Source organism: Mycetomoellerius zeteki, unplaced genomic scaffold (genome assembly GCF_001594055.1).
Source record: "Mycetomoellerius zeteki isolate Tzet28-1 unplaced genomic scaffold, Tzet1.0 scaffold667, whole genome shotgun sequence".
Taxonomy (NCBI): Eukaryota; Metazoa; Arthropoda; class Insecta; order Hymenoptera; family Formicidae; genus Mycetomoellerius; species Mycetomoellerius zeteki.
In genome coordinates this window covers 180,321-195,427 of record NW_017257683.1, presented here as the reverse complement: position 1 = coordinate 195,427, position 15,107 = coordinate 180,321, and the positions used below count along the sequence as shown (strand labels likewise).

At 33.9% G+C, this 15,107-nt stretch overlaps 1 protein-coding gene across 1 annotated transcript in view; it reads left to right on the top strand.

Moving 5' to 3' along the window:
* LOC108728930 (uncharacterized) overlaps positions 1-15,107 on the top strand; it is a 33,266-nt gene that overhangs the window by 4,793 nt on the left and 13,366 nt on the right. The window contains exon 3 of the mRNA XM_018457756.1: positions 2,887-2,959. Coding sequence (XP_018313258.1) covers positions 2,887-2,959 — 73 coding nt within the window. The remainder of the gene's footprint in view (positions 1-2,886; positions 2,960-15,107) is intronic.

The window sequence follows — 15,107 nt, the reverse complement described above, 5'->3', positions numbered from 1 at the left end:
TTTGTTTTAATTTTATTTTATTATAAATGGTTTTAATTTTTCTATAAAAATAAAAATTGCTAATTTATGGCACGTTTATCCGCGTCTTAGGCTCATATTGATCTCAAATTGAAATTATAAAAGTTTTATTTCCTAAAAAATTTATTAATGCACAAAATAATATATGCAAACATACATACTATATGTTTTATTGAAGAGTAATTAAAGTGGGACAATAAAAAATATAATTGTATTATTAGTATAAAATTTTATATTGAATGCTTACATTTATTGGTTTAGACACCCGAAAGATTATTTGCAATAAAGTCGAGACGGATATAACGGTTCATTATCCTACCGTCTGCAATCGAATCGCGTAATTGATTGAGCTAATCACGCTCGGCTGAGTTTTATACATGCACCAATGTGCGTGTATGCGTGTAAACTCGTGCATATGTGTATGCTGATGTACGCGCCTTGTCGCCGGACTCGAATGAGACGAAGTAATTCTTCGATGACCCGACCGTTTAATCGCAGGATATTTGCGAGAGGAAAATTTTCCAACGACTCGATCCGAACGGTAATTCAAAACACACTCACGGCGTATTTCATCCATTTCTCAGAAATCATCTTGCGAGGTTCTATCCCACCGCGCCGAGATACCTGAGTCACCGGCCATATCCGTCAAAATAAAAATACCGGCGAATAATCGGAAAAATTGTACTTGAGAGAGCGCTAAGATTTACTTGCGGGAAATATAAAGATCGTAGAAAAGAATATTAATCGTCTAAAAATCCATTGCTTAATCACCGTTGTCAATAATTTTTAATTTATGTATAGTGTAATCTTTTAGGCATCACTGGATCCTTGAGAAAGTAATATTATAGCTAACATTTTTTCAGAATTTTTTTAAAATTTTATGGAATTGTTTGTAGTTAAATATTACTCTTTTTTTCTCGTAAAAATGTTATACTAGCGAGTGAATAATTGGAAAATTTATACTTGAAAGAGCGTTATAAGATTCACTTGTGGGAAATTTGTAAAAAAAGAAAACAATCATCGAAAAAAATCCCTTTTTAATTAATTCCCGTCGTCAATAATTTTCGAAGTGTAACGCAATCTTTTATGAATCGCTGAATTCGTGAGGAAGTTATATTATAGTTATTATTTTTTCATAATTCTTTTGTAATTTTACGTAATTGCTGTATAGTTGATATAAACGCCACTCTTCTTTCTCGTAAAAAAATGCCAAGAATGCATGCAGATCCGTCGTGTCGCATTTAACCTGTCATAGTCAATATGTGTTTTTACAGTCGACGGCCTTATGATAAAGACGTGCAACACAACGTATCAGACACGTGCGTGAACGGGGCATTCACGTCGCAGCCACGTGTCGCGTGACATGCTATGTGGGCAGATTCTACTTCGGATGCGTGTATTTCCTTTAAAAAACATATCGTGTGAACAATTTCCACCTGATTCGATTGCTCGAGCTTCCCATAATCAAGGCACGTAGCGCAGTACGTGTCTCGTGCGGTGTCTCGATCTCTATTATTAGCTTACTGTCGCGTCTATAAATTACATAATATTCCATAACGATGTTAGCATCATTGTGGAATATTATGTTTAAGTTTATTTCGTGACTGATATTTCAAACAATCAAAGAACCGGGAAGGGTTAAGTAAAAATAAAAATGGAAACAGTATTTATAGCTGATATTGCCCATTTCATCATTCGTTTATCATCACCATTATACACAAATGAGCCGGTATCTGGCGTCACGTTTGATTGACGCTTCTGCGATAATATCGTGTCATAATTAATAAATTTGATCATAAAATACGAAGATCAAAATTCGGGAGATCGGACGGTGCATTCGCATAAACCCCGATGCGTCTAGAACACACTGAAAGAAAAGATTGGCTGAATATGGCATAGCATTTTTAATTGATCGCAACAGCCAATTTTTGGTTGCGTTAGTCTATCGAAATCCTATATTGACATTGCGGATAGGCTAACGTAACAAAATATTGGCTGCTGCAGCCAATTAAAAATGCTATGCCATATTTTATCATCTAATTTGCTGCAGCAGCCAATCTTTTCTTTCAGTGCACGCGCATTAATTGCAATAGTTTATCACCAATGAAACCTCGAACTCGACTAACCTATTTCTTCTCTCAGGCAAGTCACGAGTGCATAACTGTTAATGTACATAACACAACACGTGTACATAATACAGCAACGTTAATAAGGCATGTTTCGTGACGGATCTACGTTGGAGGCAACTTCGATTGTCGAAGTGAGAAATATTTGCGGTCACATGACAATTACCGACGAGTACGCCGGCGATTATAAAGCACTTATAAGGCGATTGACGTTCCCAGTGAGTTAGTTCACGATCGAACGTCGACGCGCCGACATCTCTTTGTAACTCACGCGTGTCGCATTGTCATAATATCGTGCGCTATCTTCGAATTAAATTTCACACGTCTACGAGTTTCTTTGCATTTCTTCGCCATCTCGCCGACATATCTTCGTTATCGTATACCAAAACCGTAGCCGATTCTCAGGAAATCGCACTTGTCACGCTCGAGACAAAGAGAGAAATATCAAACGAAAAATAATTCAAGGTAGAAGTGAATTAAATCTTTATGTTGAATAAAAAAAAAGTACGTTAGAGAATCACGCTTTATCCCGAGTAACTTGCAGAACTATTGTTATACTGGTGTGTCGTACGTTAGGGGGCAGAAAATCTGCGAGAGAACGAAGAAGTTTAACTTCTTTCGGTGCGCGAAGTTTCAAGGACTGAGTGTTTTTGTAACGAAAGTTGAGTGCGTGGACTTTACATTGTACAATTTTAAACTAGTCAAATTGAGTTATTGTGAAGGAAGTTCATTTTCGCTGCAGCTGCACATCTTTGCACCTGTTTGCGTGTGTGCGTCAAGGTTGGGGACAAAACGGAAAGAAATCCAAGATTACGGTACGTACAAGGTTTTCTCAAGTAGTCCATCGATTGATTGATAGGTAGCGATTTATTTATCGGGAGTCTCTGGGCGACTTAATTATCGTATTTCGCGGTATATATTTCCGCTACGGATACCCGAATACTTTTGCTACACTTTTTAATTCTTAATTAGTACACTTATCGTTTTTTAATTCTGTTGAATAAATCTGGATCCCTTAAAGATACGATCTCGTGGCCATTATTAGCAAGCAGATATTTTTAAAACATTCCTTGCACAAAAATACAATCAGAATGCAGTTTCACGCGATCAATCGCAAAAGTTACTGCTGCTATCTTTAATCGACTTTTGTTTCGTTCGAACGAAAATTGAAATTCACGTACCTTCAACATAATTGATTTAAAATAATTACGTACAAAACGCAAAAATCGTAGATAAAATATAGTAAAAAATGAGCGATATTATTGCTTTAAAATATGAAGATGAAAACTCCTCTTTTTTAATAATTTATATTAAAAAAAACTAGAATCTTGTGAAATATGAGATGAATATGAAATCATGTATATTTGTATTTACTTTCGTATTTACTGCAATAATATTTATATGAATCTGGAATTTATAATGATGATTGCAGTAGAGAACACATAGCGTATCTCTATGGTTAGCCGCATAATGTGAAGGTTTCTTGTTAATAGAGCTATCATATTTGAATCATAAGAAGAGAGTACATATGTATACTTTAAAAGAAAAAGATGATTCAGGAGCGGAGGAGGGGATATAATTTTTTATATATTAATATAATTTTATAAATATAAAATTTTATAAAATATGTTTTGCTCACGACTTACAGCGTTAACTCCATATTAAACCACTTACTAATCCTTTAATTTATATACACACAATTACAAGTTCATTTATATAGTATATTTCTTAAAAAATTTTAATATATAATGATCAGAAGTTTTACGATCTTAAAATAGTACACAGCTGATAACATTATCGGGAAGCTAATTTAAATAAGTAGGTACTATAAGCATCGTGTCTATTTATTTAATAATGCAAATCGACGAGTTGGCTAATAACTTCGGTCGCGACTCGAACCGCACAATGCTCTTTAATGAGATATTTGAGTCCATGTGATTTTTTGCTGATATAAGGAGACTGTCACCAAACGCGTAAATAATACGAAGATCTTGAATTTGGCACAAAAAGGTAGCCGAAGGTTGAAAGTCCCCCCTGATGTATATTTATTCAGATGCAAAAGTGAATGAACATGTGCTCAATAATTTTCGCGTTTCTTCGTCAAACTTCGTTCGGCTTCGCGATAATCACATACTTGACAGCAGTCGACTACGATACTCACATACACCTTGATACATAAAAACCAGTTCATTCCGGGTCGTCGTTCAGTATAGATCATGAACGATACCAGAGTGCGTGAGGTTTTGCTCATCGAGGACAGAATTAGAGCCAGGAAATTTCCTTTGTCCTCTTGTCGATCTTCGCTACGAGATGCTTGTCGATTTCATTTTTTTCTGTTTCCTGAAATAGCGTACATCTTGAAATAAGATCACTGTCTTTTTGTTATCAGTACGTTGAACTCACAATAATTTTTTTTTATTCTTTTTTATTCTTTTATCTTGATTAATTGCGAAAAATTTTGTATAAGTATATCATGATCTTGCTTTCTTCTTCTTTCATCATTGATTTTTTCTTTTGAAGTATAATATCCTTTTTCTTCTTCCAACAATGAAGATTTTACGGAGGGATTTTCCTATCAGTTTACGCTTTTACGAGTTTTACGCCTTCAGTCTCTCTTTGAGATGATGCCTACTTATTAATCCTTCACTGTCAACTAGGATCTTTAAAGACACCATTGATATTTTGATTTTGAATTTAGTAGATAAATTTAAATTTATAAAAAATAAGTGAAGTTATATAATTCGATTCTATTATGATAAAAATTCATTGTTAAAGCTTTGACAAGTATATCAAAATTGTTTCACTTAAATTAAATAAGCGTTTGTAAATAGAGTTTAAAAATTCATCGAGACTGATCACTGATTCTACATTTATAAAAGTCCAAGACATCAAAGACATGACCTCGTATCCTCATTAGATTTCAAAAGAGTACAGACACTTTTATTTGGTACCAAACTCGAATGCAATTAACGCCTTTTTCTGCAGAGCGTTGTGACGAATATATCTATCCTCTGAGAAAAGAAAGAGAGTAGCTAGACGTCTGACCGGGAATGAAAGAGACACGGGACAAGGCTGACAGTGAGTGGTGCAGTGCAGTGCCGGAGTTAACCGTTTGTTAACTTGAGTTGCTGCCCTTAAAAACTATTACAGAGTCTCTTTTTCTCATCGAGAGATGGGCATAGTCGCAAATTGAGAATATCTCGATTCAAAGGAGTCGTGCGCGAGGCTATCCTTTTCGAGGTAATGCGAGGCCGCTCGTAACGCGAGCGCGAGTCCGTGCCTTGCTGTGCCTTGCGACTCGCTTGGCTACGAGTACGCGAGTTCGGCCCTGATTCCGAGGCCCTGGTCAGGAGAGGGAAACAGAGACTCCGACTCGTGCGAATACTACTCGCGCGAGCAGTCAGCCAGTCACGTACGTAACGCGGCACCATCGTGAAGTCCACGTTTTTCGTATCTTCTTTCATGAGGGGACAAGTTGGTTTCGTCAGCGACGCGTGATTGACCTGATCGACTCTCTCATTTGCAATCTAGTACCCTGCGACACGCCTCTTTTCACACGGCAAACGTGACAAACGTCGCGAATAGTGCGCCGATAGTGTGACCGCGCGCGAATTTCAGTGAATATCCTGCTCTTCCTCTCTCACACATACATACTACTCTGCTACTCCGACCTCCTGCATTAAAGCGGATGCGAAGGTACGTTCAGTTTTCAGACGAGAGAATCGCGTTACAACGCGTTTACAACTCTGAACATTGTGCGTTAGCATGTGTCCAAGAGGACTTCCGGAAGCCTTCATGATGAGCATCTCTTGGCTTCATTGTATACGTGTGTGTATCTATGTGCGTGTCTGCGAAGATTTATTTCTTTGTGTTATATAATACTATGCTAAATAAAATGCGTGACAATTAGAGGGTGGAAAGCTAGGACTTATGTGATAAAATTAAATTTTGAATATTAATTTAGAAAAAAATATCTTGGACCTGTATTATAAAAAATTAAAATGCTAATAAATGGAAAGAATGGTTTCGTTGAAATATCTAAAAATATAGCTAGATACAAATCTGAAAATAATTTTGAACTATTAAAATAATTATGTACTAAACTGATTGGTAGAATATTGAAACTTTTTGCATTATCATCATGTTTAAGCATTTTACATAATTATTTCGATGTCTTTCGAGCAAAATTATTTTTGGATTTGTTTTCTACCTAAGCAAAATTATTTTTGGATTTGATTCTACCTAAATTTTTAGAGACTTCAGTACAATCGATCTTTCCATGTAGACTTCTTAGAGATAGAAATAATAACAAAAATTAGACAAAAGATTCTTACACAAAAATTCCAAGTTTTGTATCTCAAGAATAATATCTTTAATCACTTGTAAAAGTTCTTCTATTCTATAATATTGTGAAATTGTGATTTAAACTACGATGTCCTCAATATTACATCAAGCGGAGAAAAATTTGTGCTTTTTGTGTCATATGAATGAACGATTAAATATTAATGCCTATGATCTTTTTCAATATGCAATGACGATGTTCTCCGTCATCGCGATTAGTATCTATGGACGCGCGTATTTTTAGATGCAAATGTGCTTCACTATTAACGGACCTTACTGTAAAAAATAAAGATCGGAACATATCGTCGCTAAGAGAGATGTAATTTGCATTTTTTATATCGCGACTCGATATTTAATATCATTCTTATATCGAATTCAATGATTCGCATTTCGCTTGCGTGTCGCGTCGAAGGACGATATATCATTGTCGCCTAGTGTCCTTTTGAATACCATTGATGATGCTTCACGGAAGTGACAATTCAAAGGTTCTAATTTGCATTCGCGATAGTGTAAAAAACGGTGAATTATTTTAATTAAACTTTGAGCATTCCCAACACGCGGCATCGCAAAACACTCGACCTTACATTTATCGGCAGACCAAAATCTTAAATTGAGTTTTCTGTTATCATCTTGTTAGATAAATTAGCGTTTAATATTAAATCACGACTATACCAGCGGAATATTACTTATTCTTCATAGCGTAAATCCAATGATATAATAGTAATAGTTTGAATTAGGCGTAAATCAATTTGTGACGTATTCAAATAATGCTAATGTGGCGTGAAACGCAATACAAATCAAATAGTTGCGCAGTTGGAATTAGCGGGTCTCAAGCAATTTTACACGTTATTTCTTTCACATACATATTCTTTTCAATTCGTGTAACTAAAAGAAATTTGTGAACCATAGCCATTCGAACAATTATTTTTAGTTTGAAATATTCGAATACCTACTTAAGTGCTCCTTATATTATCTGGACATTAGGATTTTAGGTAATCATAATCTAGCTTATCACATATCCAATTTATTTCGAAATAATTAGGGGATATTAGGATTTTATCTAAAAAATAGTATATAACATTTTTCATTTGGAATTGTCATAAGAGGTAATACCTCCGTTCGATTTTTTTTTCTATTTTCGTAGAATACTCTTCATGTACACCTTAATTCTCTGTCTGCAATCTAGGCTTTTTGGCACAAGCGAAATTTCACTCTCAATTCTTTGAAATAAAGAAGGACTGAATCTGGTTCGCACTCTTAAAATAATCGCACTCCTAATTGGAAAGTAATCTTGAATTTTTCCACATTTTTTAAAAGCCTAGAGGTATATAAACAAAGTTGGGCTGGACAAAGGGTGTAATAATGCGCATGGAAGATTCATATTATGATTTCAGATAATAAATAAACATCCGAATAACACATAAATTCGGATTATAGAATATTCGCTCCACATTGACGACATGAGACACTTCCAGTCCGTTACTCCAATTCTTTGCATCGTGACATGGTACCTTTCATTCTCTTCGTTGCTTATACTTATCTCTGCCGCGTTATTCGTTGATCTCTTTCTCCAGGGATTAAAATAACATTAGAACGTCAGAGCAGCAATGGGAGCGTTGCGAATGTGAATGAGTAGCTACGCAGTTGAAAATTAACATGGGTCCTCGCGAACGAAGAGCACGCATTTTGTGTGTCACAATTGACACCGTGCCAGATTGATGTCGACCTGCCTAAGTAAGTTACAGGGACACGCGGACGATATTATTAGATAGGTTTGTGCGAAGCACACATATTTCCTAATATATCACCGATGAGAATCGCGCATAGTAACATCGTTTCATGATCAGAAAGAGAGAGAAAGAGATAATTTCTCGCTTTCGTCTCGCATGCTCGAATTTCGTTCAGCGTTAGTAAATAAACACCCTAGATCTTTTTAAATATCCGCGAACGATTCTTTTTCACGTGACATTGTAGATGTCTCTTATTTTTAGTTTTTATTTAAATCGCGGATATAAAGTAGCGGCAGCCGCATAAGCGCTGCGTCAGCGGGAACGGATGTTGCTTCGTCTGCAGCGAATGCAAAAGCACAGTCGCCGATTGTGGTTGGGTAATTCTTGAATAACTTCTACTTATGTCAATTGTAAATAAATTTTCCTCCGTAAAACGCTTCCGATGTATAATTATCACGTTTTTCTTCTGGAGGAATGGGAAGTAAATTAATATCCGAAATTTCTGTTTTACGCGATGACTTGATTTTTTTAGGTGGAAAGAGGAGAAGAGGGTTTTCGTAAGATTGTATTTAATTTTCGTAAATTGAGCAATCTCATAATTCTTAGAACGAGTGTCTGGAATAGAACGATCAAATAGTTAACGAATTTAATAATGACAGCGAAAAATCGTAAACTTCAATATTTTGAACTGGAAGTGAGAAAATTAATGTGTAAAAATTAATTACGAAAGTGTACAAATTAAATCGGACACAATTTGTTTGTGATATATATTTTATTATGTAATAGGCGATAGTTACATTGCTAGAAGGTATTCATCGATAACGTAGAAGATCAAACTGCTGGCCTTTCTAGACTGATGACAATCTCGTTTTTCGAGGTACAGCCTCCCATTTCCAGTTTCAAAGAACTCGTTCGCGAACGATAACGCAATTTTGCGAAGAAGTTCCATCATTCGACAGTATACACCTCCGATCGTAAAACGTTGTATCATGACGTGACGTACTTTTAGTTATCATGCCAATATTGACGGAGCGTGTCGTCATGGCTCATCTTGACAAACACGCTTGATTTATTGCCGTCGTGCGATACGGCGCGTCTTGCTCGAAGTTTGTTCGAATGGCGTAATTATCAGTACAACGTGGAATCTCTCGCGGTTGGTCGCGACAGCGCCGGAGAGAAAACCAACGATGCGAGATGCAAGGTGTAAGACGAGCCTTCGCTTTAGGTAGCTGCGATTCGTCGGTTCGGTAGGCGTTGGTCGCGGAACTGCTCGCGATTGGCGACCTAGCCGGCTGGACGAGAGGCTCGTCTCGAGCGGTTCTCATCCTGAGACTTGCGACAAATCTGACTGGACTTAATCGGACCGCTTAATCCAGTGTTAAAGTGACAAACTCCAATTACTTATATAAACATAGTTTTATTTTCAAAACTACTCTGTGTCTACTGTGTTGTAATAAAAGAAAAGAGTTTTAAAATAACTTTGACAATTTTATTGAATGTAATTTGGGTCCAAGGATTAAATTTATTTTGAAGTATTTTAAGAATTTCATTGTCATTATGATTTTAGTCTCTAGATTAATTGATTTAATATGTTTTTGCCAGGGTTGGATAAGTTAACTTTTTCTTTTAACTTAAATTAAGTTAAAGTTAACAGCCTTGAAAATTAATTTAATTAAAATACAAGTTAATCTATAATGAAATTAATTGAATTAAAAGTTAGGTTAATAAAAAAAGTAATTTAAAAGTTAAACGTTAAATTTGGTCCGAACGAACAACAAAAAAAAAATGAAAAAGTTTGACTATTTTACATAATTTTTCGTATTTTTCCTTTCTATATTTATTAAAGCATATTTATTAAAGCATATTTATTAAAGAATCTGGTTATTTTTGTTCACAAGTAACGATTATATAATATGAAACTACTAAATTATTCTCTCGTACGGTGTTTGAGGATTGACTTAAAAAAAATCAAATTAAAAGTTAATAGTTACCGATAAAATGTAACTAAATTAAGTTAAAAAGATAAGAGTCTAAAATGTAACTAAGTTAAATTAAAATTAATTAACTTTTTAACTTTTTAACTTAACATTTATCTTTTTAACTTAGCACTACTCAACCCTGGTTTTTGCTATATATTTTTCGTCTTAGTAAAAGGCAAAAATATGTCGATTGAAGGTTTGGATTGAAGGCCGCCAAGTATAAATTAATACGAGAGAATGTAAAGATTATTGAATTCAAAATGGACGACAAAGTAGAGAGTCAAAATGATTTTGATATAATCGACCGGTGTGCAACGGCCTTTAGCGCGTCCAACGTAATTTACTATCGGAGATCGCCTTTACTAACGTCAACTCGCTCGATTACCTCGCGTCATTGGAGACAATGATATTCCCGGTACGATTGTCGCGCGGGAAGAGAATCTCCGCTAAATTGCGACGGTTATCCAATTGTTTACGGAAATTTCGAACCGCGTCACGGAAGACATGTATTTCCATTTGATGCAAATGAATCGTTTATCAACGTGATAAATAAGTAATTATTGGCAATAACTTGATCCTTTTGATTATAAAGAGTCTTTTTCCCACTTTTTTTTAAAATTAAATAAATTCTGATTTTCCTAATTTATTATTAGGTGAATTTAAGGATTTATATTATATATTTATATTATAATAATATATGAAAAACCTAATTTATTATTAGGTGAATTTAAGGATTTATGTTATATATTTATATTATAATCATATATGAAAATAACCGGAATTGGAAATTTATACTTTTCGTATAAAAATAAATTATATATATGAAATAGCTTATTAAGATCAATATTTATATTTAATAATACAATTTTATAATTTAAATGAAAATTTTTTAACTTTATCTCTATTATTTTTTAAAAACATGTCTACTTCTTATTAAAATAATTTTTTATTCTGATTCCAAATCGCTACCAAACTTTTCTTAGAGAAAAGTCGCCGATACTAACATAGGTCTCCTAAAATGACACCCCCTTATTTCTCAGAAACTAACTATTGCACTTTATTAATACTAATAAAATCATGATCTGTTTAGCAAATTAAAGAAGTATAAATTCGTATATTTGTGGCTTGTTTCTATACCAAATCAGCTAAAAACAAATTCTACAAATGCGAAAATAAAATTCTTATGATTTTCTTTTGCGTGGTTTAAATAATAGTTATTATATTATCGATAATATTACGTCATTTTAAATGCTTGTAGTTTCCTAAATCAGTTTTATTTATATTATTTTTTCTCTTAGTCTTTTCATAATGCGATTTTAAATTTAAAATTGGGGTGCAGCGTAAACCGCCACATCTGTCTGTAAAACAGACTATGAGCTAACTTAATTTTTATAATGTTGCTTTATAATGTCAAATAAGTCTATTGGAGCTGAAGGCAATCGTGCATATATGGAAAAATTCTTGAAAAACTATCGCATTACATATTTGTATCTTGCAGAACAGCATAAAATAAATATGCATATAATTCAATAAAAATATTTTATAACGAAGTGAAAAGATTCTGGAAAATCTTATATACATTCACTTATACGTATTTTATACAGATAATGCTTGTAAAATAAAAAGAATATGAATACGTAGCATTATTGCCTACTGTGTCAGTTTTGGAGCCCATTTTGTCAGACGCTCATTTTTACTTACCTTATGAAAAAATTAATTATTGCAAAATTGCAAACAGTATTATAAAAACTGCTTATACTATCTGATAGAAGACACTTTTCAGTCTGTACTTATGTTTTTAAAGTTTTATTTTTATCTTTTGTTTAAGAAATATTGTCTAAAAACAAAGTGGTATGTCGGTATCGGCGACTTTCCTCTATTATTTTCAAATACAATATAGAAAAATTTGTAATTTTTTCATTTTTTGTTAAAAATCCATAATACATCCTTGAATAATGAATAATAAATACCTCGGAAATTGATAGTTTTCCGAAAGCTTTACTTCTCTTAATTTTTAATTGTCAATTCAAGCACTGAAAGTAAATATCTCGATCTGTTTCCGAAACCGATTTCAGTTCAAAGAATCTATTATTAGACGATTGCGGAAAGAGATTGACGTTGTTGGCTAATTTAACAGTTACACTTTTGATGACATTGTTTAGCGAACCGGTAGGTCTCGATTGTCGTAACAATTGGAGTAATATACGTGACTTTGACCGATTTATCAATAAAGCGTCCCGTAATGAGTAACACGCGAACCAACGAATCAACCTGCTTGATGACTTGATGACTCACAACGTCACAGCAAGAAAGTCGCCGATTGGATAGATTGGTTGTCGGTCGAGGGGCTCGTCCAAGTAACTGGTTCTCAACCCGTCAGAACTTGTAGCTTCAATCCGCAATTTGCAGACCGAGTTGTAAGAGACATTCTAACGTTATCTTAGAAATTCAGAATGAGCAAATGTAATTGTGATGCCGTTTCTACGATTAAATTTTAATTACTTGCGTCATAGGTTCTCATGGACATGTCGCACTATATCGATATACACGTCAGTGATGTAATAGTTGGATTTACACATCTCGTGGACTTTAACCCTGTGTTAATGAGATAAGCAAGAGGTTTAGTCATTCACAACCGTTTATCACCTGATCAACATTATTTTAACCTTTGTCAGTTTACTTATTTTCCACGCAATCTGTTAGTTGTGTCAATGCAAGAAAAATAAGCTTGATGATATGGCTAATGAGACAGTCAAAAGTGTTTGGAGAGATAGAAGATTATGATAACGTGCAGAGGATTTCGAAAGTGCGCAATGTGAAGTGGCACAAAGGTTCACGATCAATCAGACGGAAAGTAGTATTACTTTTACCTTTATTAGCGTATATCAATATCCGCTCTGGTAGCGTTTCTATCGCTGCAATTTCATCGACCAGAATCGCGGGAGGACTTTGTGACATCTACAAATTAGCGCGTAGTTATTAACATTGTACATACGTATGTGTATCTATCAAGTTTTATAATTATCTCGTCGGAAAATATCGAGGACACAAGTAGATATAGGAGCTACAAAGACTTTCAGGAACAACAAAGTTGCTATGACTGTAAGAATTATATCTTATTTTTCGAGAGAGGGATATACTAACAAAACGTAAAATGTACTTATTCATCCTATTCCGTAGCTTATTAGAGAAAATTGCTCGCAATAAGACTAGAAATTTATTCGATATTATTATAATTAATTATGTTACATGAACAATTACGATTATTTAATATTCTATGAAACAGCACAATGTAGTTTGCAATTAATTAATTTTGCTGCTTTGCAATTATAATTCTTCGCTCGAGTTGACTTACAGTCCTCGTCAAACGTAACAACGTATATACACTTGCTATTTATTTATGAATACCGTTAAAAACGATTCGCTCGTACTTTATTTTCGAAAAATGTTTTCGCATACGAAAATATACTATAATATACATTATATATATCATAGATTTTTGTAAGCAATATAAATTGGTATTTATAATTGATTCTTATTTGAAGACTGTCTTAAGTAACGTCTTAAGATTTTAAGACGGCTCTGTGTGATTGGTTTATGACATCTTGAGACGATCTTAAATATAAAAACTCACTATATGATTACCGGTCATATATTCAAAAATATTATATAAGCCCAGATGCTTCTAATCAGCCGGATTTTCAGAGTGACTCATATCTTCGCAGAATCACTACGCGGGCGTTTCTTCATCCGGAATCTGAGAATGATTACATGTAAAAATCCGAATATCTGCGAACGCTCAATTCACCGCGAATCACATCTTTACGTGATTCCGTATTGCATGCGCGATGTTAAATAATTTGTAGCTATGAGTGATTCCTGAATAGAAGCCATTATTGAAATTTATTTCAGCTTTTAAAATGATTTTCTTGAACTTTTCTTAATTTTCGAATCATATGCAGACTTATTGGAAAATGTTCTTTTTCTGGTAATAAAATGTCAAGATTTAATTGCCTATAAAATATTTTTATTTTTACATATTTTATAAATTATAATTATACAAAAATATATGTTATATGTAATAAGAATTATAAAAAAGATATTTTAATTAATTTAATTAATTTAATTAATTTAATTTTCTTAAGTTATTTTAATTTTTGTACATTTTAAATTACAAGAAAAAGAATCGCATCTCTTGATTCTTAAATCTCTAAATTCGATCAGAATTTTTTTCGTATGATGTCTGACGCGCAATTAATAGTCATTGTCGGAGGTGAAAGATCAGTATCGTCTGTCGCCTACGATTGTGAAATCAATGTTAATTGAACTTGCGCTGATATACCGATTCGCTCGCCAATTTTGCCTTGAGGATCGCTCGCGATCTCTCTCACGCGATTGGCCGAACATATTCGTTGACGTCACGCGGCACAATGAAATAATTGCAGACCAGCGTGTTCTCTCTATTGCGTTCTTTATTATTTTGTCTCACCCCTGCAAATTGGTCGAGACCGATTGGTTCATCGTGCTTGCAGCAGAGATAAAAATTTTCCATAGCATAAATTTCGCAAATATCGTTTTGCAAATGTCAAAAAGTCTTTTTTTACAATTTAAAAAAATAGCTTCGCATGTGTAATGGTTTCTTTGAGATATTTAACTTGCAAAAATTACGACTGTACAAAGTTATCAATATAGTTTTCAATAAGTAAAGTCTATTCTACAATTGCGTAAACATAATTGTAAGTGGTTGTAGTTATAAAAATTGACCAATTTTAGTCGAATATTCTCCTCATTTCCTGTGATTAGTAAATTCTTAAACACTACACCACTTACAACTACATTTACGCAATTGTAGAATAGGTTCAACGCATATATATGACTATGTGACGTAATTAATAGTACTAGCACAGAGCGTC